General features: G+C 45.3%; 1 protein-coding gene across 1 annotated transcript; it reads left to right on the top strand.

Annotated features, from left to right (window-relative positions):
- The first annotated feature begins 244 nt into the window (after nt 1-244).
- LOC119978188 (protein BTG2-like) lies at nt 245-2,676 on the top strand. Its single transcript, XM_038819618.1, has 2 exons — nt 245-656; nt 1,372-2,676. Exons 1-2 carry the CDS (start codon nt 245-247, stop codon nt 1,701-1,703), a joined length of 744 nt encoding a protein of 247 aa, XP_038675546.1. The 3' UTR covers nt 1,704-2,676.
- Nucleotides 2,677-9,528: the final 6,852 nt, after the last annotated feature.

Genomic DNA, 9,528 nt, shown 5'->3' with positions numbered 1-9,528 from the left:
ACAGTGACCCAGCCGGGAATCGAACCTGGGACCCTGGAGCTGTGAAGCATTTATGCTAACCACCATGCTACCGTGCTGCCCTCTGTTCTAGATCACTCTGACTCTGTTTTGGGTCTCTCCCCAGCCTGTTGTAGATCTCTCCCTAGCCTGTTCTAGATCGCTCTCACCCTGTTATTTCCCAGTTGCTATAATCAGACTTTTCGCTCTCACGTCACCTGAAACGTCAGTTCTTCCATTTTAGCCCATGTGTGCTCCCATTGGTGGAGAAGCTCGGTGTCGTCACAATCCCGCGGTCCAATGGGAACGCGGCTCCCCGCCTGCCCTTCCCCCATTGGGCGGCGGCGCAGTCGGCCCGCCTCCTGGTTGGGCGGCGCGGGATAAAGAGGAGCGGCGGCGGCGGGAGCGGCGCCAGAGCGGCAGCGAGAGTCCCAGAGACGGCGCGATCCTCCCAGCTCGCCTGCACAGCCATCCCCGCCGCACCGACAGCCCCGCGATCCCCGCCGCACCGACAGCCCGAGCGCAGCACCAACACCAACACCGCCTGATGGAGATCGCGGCGGCCGTGGGCTTTGTGAGCCGCCTCCTCCGCAACACCGGCTTAGTGAGCCCGGGGCAGCTGCAGGTATTCAGCCACTCGCTGCAGGACGCGCTGGCAGGTGAGTGATCCGCGGGGGTGGGGGGATATTGGGAGTGACTGTGTTCTGGGGGGTGGGGAGACTGACTGTGTCCTGGGGGGCTATTGGGAGTGACGTGGGGGTGATATTGGGAGTGACTGTGTCCTGGGGGGTGGGGGGTCTGACTTAATCTGTGATCAGCACAAGAAGGGAAAAGCAGTGGGATTTTCACAGGCTGTCTTGCTGCCAGCGCAGAGCCTGCTCTGCTTGCACTCTGAGCTTCCCCGCTGCCATTTACTGAAACCCCCCAGACTCTTGCAGAGTCTATTTGACTAGTTTGGGGATGTGTAAATCGATATTAACCGAGTGGGGAAGCGGGATGTGGGTGCTACCCTCCTGGCACAAATGCTCAAACCTTCCCCGAAATGTCAATGATTCTGAAACATTAACAAAGTTACAGAATTTGGCTTCTTTCTCGGTTCAAATTAGTCATCGATTTTCAGTGTCGGCTTTGGGAAACTTTTCAGAATAAATGTAAACTTTTTTTTCATTTAAAAAAAACTTGTCAAATATAAATTAATTTTTAGCAATGCAAACATTACCACTTTTGTAAAGTTGTGGGTGTAAAAGTTTTGTACGGTAGGCTAAAAAGTGGATCAAAACTATTGCTGCTTCTATATAAGATTGAACCATTTGGAAAATATTTTCCTGCTGATGTATTAATGTTGGGCATCTGTTTTCTTTCCCCCTCTTTTAGAGCACTACAGGCATCATTGGTTTCCAGACAAGCCGTGCAAAGGATCAGGTTACCGGTGTATCCGAATAAATCACAAAATGGACCCCTTGATTGGAAAAGCTGCAAACAGAATCGGGCTCAGCAGTCAACAACTGTATAGACTTCTGCCAAGTGAGCTGACTCTGTGGGTTGACCCATATGAGGTCTCTTACCGCATAGGCGAAGATGGTTCCATTTGTGTTCTATATGAGGCACCACCAGTAAACAACCTGGGAATGTTAACCTGTAAAAATCAGCTCATCAGGGGCCGAAGCAGCCCTTCCAAAAACTACTGGATGGCAGTTTCCAGCTGAGAGGCACTTCTTGCAACTAAGCAATATATACCTTAAGTGGAGTTTTCCTTTTTTAAAAAAAAATGTGGCTTATATATATGGGGGGGAAAAAATACTTGGCCCTGATAAAATCGCTTCTGCAGGTTCTTTTTGTCAGGGGTAATTACAGTTATCTGGATGGGGTATTTCCAAAGGAGCATGGGGTGGAATTTAATCTCCTGAAACTTACAAATTGGAACAGTTTCATGAGTGGATTGCTCAGAGAAAGTAGTCAAAATTACTTTGGCTGAGTTCATTTCTATTAACCTTTTTTTTTTGAGGATGAAATTTTTGACTCTTCACACATGGTTGGCACCTAATTAAACCTTTCTTTTATATATTCTGAAAATACAACGTTGAGCGTTGGAAACAAATAATAAAGCACTGAAAATGAAGAACACTTTAAAGATTCCTGACTTAAAGGATTACAACCATATGATGTATTTTGATCACAAGGCAAAAGTAAGCTGTTTTGAACATTTTTTGAAGTTTTAAATTCTGACATTGTTGTTTACAGGTCTGACTGACAATTGTCTGCTATTCCCCCCCCCTTCCAAAAGTGGGACATGTAGTCAGACTTGTAAAAAGAGATTTGCCCTAGCTTTCTTTGACTTGCGTAACTCAGTATTTTGACCCAAGAAAGGTGAAGTACATTTTTACATGTGTTTAAGGGGGACACTGCCGTTTGGACTGAAGCTGTGAATTGATTCCAGTAGCTTACTGTAAAACTGACAATATTTTCTGTAACACTGCAAAGCCTGTTTTCAAATGAAAGCTTGAGGAAAAATCACTTTTGGTAGCATATTGTGCAGATCTGGTTTTAGTTCGTCTGTACATAGATTTTTGACAGTCTGTAAGCTATGATTGTACATTTTTTCTTGAATATTTGTACAGCTGTATTGAAGAAATTGTACAGTTTTCTAAGTTTTAATTAAAGCCTACTTTTCAATGGAAAGCAAAGCAATCTTGGTTTTATTGAGGGAGGTTAAATCAAATACATTCGATGAGGAAGTCTTTGAGTTATGGAAATATAGGCGTTTGGGGAAATTCCACTTTGGGTGTACGTGGCCACGTCACTTCAGAAGAAAAACCTGTTGTGCCACAAAACACCAATGCTATAAAGAGAAACGTGTGGTAACCCTTTTTATTTGTAATGCTATGACTGATCACTCGTGTGGTGGACCTGCAACTCAGTTTTACTCTTTTTCTTAAGTTGCAACTTGTTGACCCCCATCTCCTGTTCTGTCCCCTTGCTTCAGGCCTACTGACTTGGCTGTTGTTCCCCCCCCCCCTCTAGTCACCATGTGTTGGCTTCAAAATCCACAGTTCTGATCTTGACAATTTTTCTAACCTTATTCTTTCATGTGTCCTTGTTTTTGCATCTGTCTCTGGCCTCATCCCTCACTATCTGTGATCCCCTCTAGCCCGCAACCCTTGTTCTTGTTTTGACCACCCTCTACCTCTCCTTGAAGGCATTCCTTTAACTCTCTGGGTTATCTGACCTAATTATCTCGTGTGGTGTTATATAAATACAAAGTTCATGTTCCTCCCTCTTTTTTTTTTCGTACAACCTTCCAAAGGGGCCATTTCTGTTTGATCACTTAATGTTGCAGTCTTCTACTCCAATAACGTCCTACACCAATAACCCCCTTGAAGCTTAGCCCTTTTAATATCATTAATGGTGGTTTGTTCTTTGTTTTGCTTCTGAAGTGTTGTGGGAAGTATTATTGAAGGTTGCATACATGTACAAGATGTTCTGAGGAATTTCTGCCTGTGCGTGATGTTGGAAATGAAACGTGGATGAGACAACTGTTGGTAAACCACATCATTGATGTGGATTTAAAGCAAGAAATGGAAGAAGGGCTATTGCGAATGATGCAAAAAAAAAAAAAAAATTGACCAGTTACAAAATATGACTGGATTAAACTAAGTCAGTGGACCAGTGATGGATTGTCCCCACTATGGCAACTTCAGTGAGAGCAGAGGGGTGCCACACATAATCAGTGACAAGTGCAGGAAGAAACTTGCCATTAGTTATGACAGTTGGATAAGGTGCAGTGCCCAAGTTCAGATCTGAAAGAAGTCAATTTATGTTCTTCTCGGTCCAATTTATCCAAAGTTGAATTGTGGACGCCCAAAGATGCTGTTACACACTGCAGACTGGATTCTATATCCTGGATGGATAAACTGACCGGCATCTGTCTCCATTTTTGATTCTTGTGACTACCCTAAAACCTTTGCAGGTTTCAAGTTCCCCATAGCTCACTACATAGGTGAACTCTAATGCAGTTGCAAACACTGATTCAAAGCTTGATTTACATGATCACTGGGTACAAAACCTATAGGTTTTATTTACTGTTGGACTGGGGGGGGGGAGGGAGGAAGGTAACCAGTTTTTCCATTTCTCTTAGTTATCTATTGACTTCTGTTTGTAATCTGGGGACATCCATTGAAGACCAGATTGGAGGTTCCATGGTAAATTGATATTTGCTGCCCCTCAAAGTATGTTGTCAATAGAACTGTGGGGTAAGAAAAACCTAACTGGTTGAGAAACTTGATGGCACTTCCTTCCCAGGTGGGGCATTCCTTGTGCTGCCTCACTTTTCTCCTCTTGTGGTGCAGTGAGTGCTGGCAGTTTTCAAAAGTAGAAGTGAGGCATTCCGAGCACTGAACCTAAACATGGTCCAACACTAGTCACCAGTTAGAAATCCAAAGTTCTTACTTTCAACTTCTTAGCCGAGGCTGCCGAGACCAGTTGTGATACCACAGTGGCAGTCAGGATTGAGGTCTATCCGAGGCCAGGATTATTCCTTATTATGTACTTGTTACGTACAGTCAGTTGAACACATCCTTTACTAACTAACCCATCAAGGGTATGTACCATTGTAAGACTTGTTCAAAATCCATCAATTGACAAAATATTCTCATCTACGTTGTACAAATGACCGCCCATAACACTTGACTACATCTGTGTGCAAAATGTGAATTTCTGTCTGAAGGAAGCAGTAACTTTTATCAAATGTTTCCCCCTTTTAGCCACAATTTGAACATAAAACAATCCAGTATTGGCTCACAGGCATTTGATTCAGAAGGCAGGCATCTTAAAATCAATTGAGTTTTGTATCTGGGGGCAAACGGATTGGCAGATGAGGAAATATATTTGGATGGTCAGAAAATAGGCTCCATTGTGCCAGCAGTAATTGAAACCTCGGGCCATAATAAATGATGACGGCACTTCTATTGCTGACGTGGAGTGAATGCTTGACTCGTTGAGACCGAGCGTTGTACAGATGGTGCAATTTTAAAATAATTTACTGATACCATGTTTGGTGTTTCTAAATGCAAACTATAATGGGATTTTTGTTTAAGCTACTTTATCTGCCATTTCGATACACTCAAACCCATTGTTATTCTAAAGACCTTCAGTCTTGCAGCTTTTAGTCAAATAATTTGACAGTTTTGCCATTCAAATGTATGGAGAATACATGAACAAAACAATGCCATTGAGCTTTTTGAATTGGATGCACTGTAAATGCAAATTTTAAAATCTATTTATGGACTGGCTAAACATTTTACTGTTTAACATCACTATAATATTCTATCATTGTGAAATACAATGATTCAGCACCAACTGCTGCTGGGGTTTGATGCAATTAGATTTTCCTTCCTGTCTTTTCCTCATTCCTTGTCTTGTAAATACAATCAAGAAACATAGTATTATCGCAACACGATGCTTTTCCTGAATCTCCAAATAGTTAGTGTAGAAGGTGGCCATTTGGCCCATCGTGTCTGCACCAGCTCTCCAAACGAGCATTATCGCTTAGTGCCGTTCCCTTGCCTTTTCCCTGTACACCTGCACATTCTCTGCTCAAGTAATCATCCAATGCCCCCTCGAGTGTCTCGATTGAATCTACCTCCACCCCACTTATAGGAAGTAAAAAAAGATGTTTTGAAATAAACCATAATGCTCAAAAGGCTTTCCTCATTATTGGAATTCACAGTTGTTTTTCTTTAACGTGGTTTGTGAACATTCTCTGCATCTGAAAAATGAAAATCGCTTATTGTCACGAGTAGGCTTCAATGAAGTTACTGTGAAAAGCCCATAGTCGCCACATTCCGGCGCCTGTTCGGGGAGGCTGGTATGGGAATTGAACCGTGCTGTTGGCCTGCCTTGGTCTGCTTTCAAAGCCAGCAATTTAGCCCAGTGAGCTAAACCAGCCCCTTCTGCAGACTCGTCGAATCACTGGCCACACCAATGGTAAACAAACTAGGATTGAGACACAGTTGGGCATGAGGGCATTTGACCCACCAGTAATAAAGCTAGTGAGATCTAAAGAGATGGAGGATCTGTATCGCTGTGTGGAGACTGTGGTGAACCCTCTGAGGAAAGAAACCAGTCAGAAACCCTGGCTAGCCAATCAATGTCAGTTTGCATCCTCAATAGTCTTTTATAATTTTTCCCCCTTTTTGGGTGCTTTCATCCCCTCCAGCCTTAAAGAATAGTGGGCGAAATTCTCCGACCCCCACGACGGGTCGTAGAATAGCGGGAGGGCCTTCCCGACATTTTTCCCGCCCTCCGCTATTCTCCCCCACCCAACTCCCGACCCGAATCGCTGCCGCCATTTTTTTACGGCCGGCAGCAATTCACAGCTGTTCAATGGGCCGAAGTCCCAGCCCTTTACGCCGTTTTTACGAACGGCAAACACACCTGGTCTGGCCGTTCGTAAAAACAGCGTCACAAACTCGCTTTTCATAACCATGGCACCGATTGGCACGGCAGTGCCAAGGGTGCCATGGGCCCGATGCCCACGCACTCTTTCTCCTTCCGCCGCCCCGCAGTATCCATTCGCGGGGCGGCTGAGGGGCAACCCGGCCCGCGCATGCGCGGGTTTCGCGCAAATACGCGATGACGTCATCCGCGCATACGCGGGTTGGAGTCTTCCAATCCGCGCATGCGCGGCTGACGTCATATGACGCGTCAGCCGGCGCTAACTCCGGCAAGCGGGCTTAACGATATTCGTTAAGCCCATCATGCCGGAGCCTACGGCGTCGGGCTGTTAGCCCCGACCGGGGACCAGTATCGGTTCCCGGTCGGGAAGGGGCGCGCTGGCGTCAAACCCGCCCGGGTTTGACACCAGCTTTACGATTTCTCCCGTTTTGGGAGAATCACGGCCAGTGTTTTTCATTCAGTTCTTTCCTCCTTTTCTTTATGAAGTTGGGCGATGAGTTTGCTGGGCTCCTTTATGGAATGTGGATGTCCTGATTGTGCTATCAGGGGAGGTAAGTGATTGGAACAGTGCACTCCACACACCCAAAATAGCTTTAACACCACCGGTAAAGCGTCATTTTTCTTGGATTGACAATGGCTTTGGATTCTTTAATTAGGGTGGAACAGTGGATAGCACTGCTGCCTCACTGCACCAGGGGCCGAGGTTCGAGTCCGACTTCGGGTCACTGTGTGCAGATTGTACGTTTTCCCCGTGTATACGTGGGTTTCCTCACACAGTCCAATGATGGTTAGGTGGATTGGCCATGCTAACTTGTCGCTTGGTGTTCAAAGGTTTGTAGGTTAGGTTAAGGGGTTATGGGGTAGGATGGGGAGTGGGCTTGGGTAAGGGTGCTCTTTCAAAGGGTCGGCGCAGACTCGATGGGCTGAATGCACTGTTGGGATTCTATGACATACTATAGCATTTGTTGCAACCATGTGTTCAGTAAGTGTGGGTGTTTAATCAAACTAATGTGGCAATTTTGATGCAGACATCAAAACACAATCCCTGACGTGCATGGTTTTTTTAAGCAGATGAACATCTAATAAGTAACATTAAAATGAAGTATTTAAAATGAAGTATTTTGCATGTCCTTTCTCTCAGCATAATGAAAACAAATTTCAACACTAATTCACCTTTAACAACAGCGAAGTAGTAATTTCTTATTTTCTACGTAAATACGAAGAAATCTTAGCGTGGACAGGTTATAGAAGTACAATGTTACATTAGTAGCTGGGAGGTTTTGCTTATTTATTCGACAACTTAGACACTGGAGATTCAGCCGCCATTTTATGATGCATTCATGAGGAGAAGCTTGTAACCTATTATCATAATTGACGGCGTGTGAGTGACTTATGAAGGTGCCTTAATGATTCTCTGACTCCATGACAATTGAAGGATGTATTTTCTTCTGCGACAGGACAGCAAACGTTTGCTAGATTAGACCCTGGGATGAGAGAGTCATCCTGCTGTGAGAGGCTTGGGCCCGAATGAGGGGTGATCCCTTTGAAATATACAGGCTTCCGAGGAGGCTCGACAGAATAAACTGCTGGGAGGGAATCTGGAGCACGGGGACACAATCTCAGGATAAGGGTTCAATTAGATAGGATTGAGATGAAAAATTTCTTCAATCAAAAGATGGTGGATCTGTAGAATTCTTCACAATTAGTGGACACTCCATTGTTGAAAGGTTCCAGACAGTAGATGCTCCATCTCTAGTATGGGGAAGTGAATATGAACGATAAGTCGGCTCTGCGGCCTCCTGCTTCTATTTCTTAAGTTTTTATTTTATTATACTCGAACTGTGTCCAGGATTGCAGTGGAGAAACTAGATGGAGTTCCTTCTCTAGATTGCTATTTAATCACCTTGGTTGAGACTAGGGGGTGAGGACATGATTGTGGTTGGCTGTGATTTCTCCCAACATTTACTGATATCTGAAGCTTATCATTCCTGTCAAATAGCAGCCCAAGAATGAGTCACTGCCGCTGCCCTTCAATCCAGCTTCCAGCCCGCCGCAGCACCCGAATGGCTTTTATCAGAGTCAGGACTGGGACTGTAACAAAGGTCATTTGTTTTTCTCTGATTGCTTGTGGGACGTGGACGTCACTGTCAAGACCGACATTTACTGTCCGCCTCCAATTGTCCTTGAAAATGAAATGGTGACCCACCTCCTGAAGCTGCTGTCAACGGATGTAGGTCGGAGTTACGACCCTGCGCCAGTGAAGGAACGCTGACAACGTTCCAAGTCCGGACAGTGGGTGATTTGGAGGGGAACTTCGTGTAGGTGGTAGTGTTTCCATGTACCCACTGCCCTTGCCCTTGTAGGTGGTAGAGTTTGTGGGTTTGAAAGGTAGCATTGAAGGATTGTTGGCGAGTTGCAGGGGTGTGGGGAGAGACACGGACCGATTGGGCACGCCCTTCCTGCGGTGGTCAGCACAAGCGTCCCAACAGCCATACCAGCTTTTAAATAGCGAATGGCAGCCGCTGCCACCTTTCAGTGTAAAGAAATGAAGCTGTGTGCAGTCGGCTGGCCAGAAGGGGCAGCCGTGAGCAGGTTACGCGCCCTTCACATACACTTGACGTCAAGCGCCTGTGTGTACGTGATTATGGCACCAAATCACAGAGGAGATCTGCTTCCATTTTCTAGCTGCTGGCGAGCAAAGTTCTTACAAGTACGAGACGCCCAGACACATACACAGGCAGTGTTTCTATTGGACAGGATTTCAACAGAATTTGCAGGAGAGAGCTGCGCAGGAGAGTCCAGGGCAGGTCAGAGCAGTGCCAGTGTTCGCTCTGTACTGAGCTCCAGGGCCTCTGGTTAACAACCTACAAAGAAGAAACCTCAGAAGAAAGCAGTATAAAGATGATTTCTTGAAGTATGATTTTGTCAATTGTGCCAATACAAAGAAGGATGGAAAGTCCGTTATATTTCGGAAGTACTGGCAAATGAGAGGAGTTTCAGATTTAGAAAGAGAAGTGGTAGGTGAGAAGTTCCTGTTGAGGCTGAGACCCCAGAGTCCGTTGTTAACTTAGAGCTGAC

Source organism: Scyliorhinus canicula, chromosome 15 (assembly GCF_902713615.1).
Source record: "Scyliorhinus canicula chromosome 15, sScyCan1.1, whole genome shotgun sequence".
Taxonomy (NCBI): Eukaryota; Metazoa; Chordata; class Chondrichthyes; order Carcharhiniformes; family Scyliorhinidae; genus Scyliorhinus; species Scyliorhinus canicula.
This window is presented reverse-complemented; position numbering and strand designations above follow the sequence as displayed.

Excerpts from the sequence above, each read along its gene's own strand:
- LOC119978188 (XM_038819618.1), top strand. The coding sequence starts at position 245 with ATGTGTGCTCCCATTGGTGGAGAAGCTCGGTGTCGTCACAATCCCGCG. Across the intron at positions 657-1,371 it reads GCTGCAGGACGCGCTGGCAG|AGCACTACAGGCATCATTGG; the intron begins GTGAGTGATCCG and ends CCCCTCTTTTAG.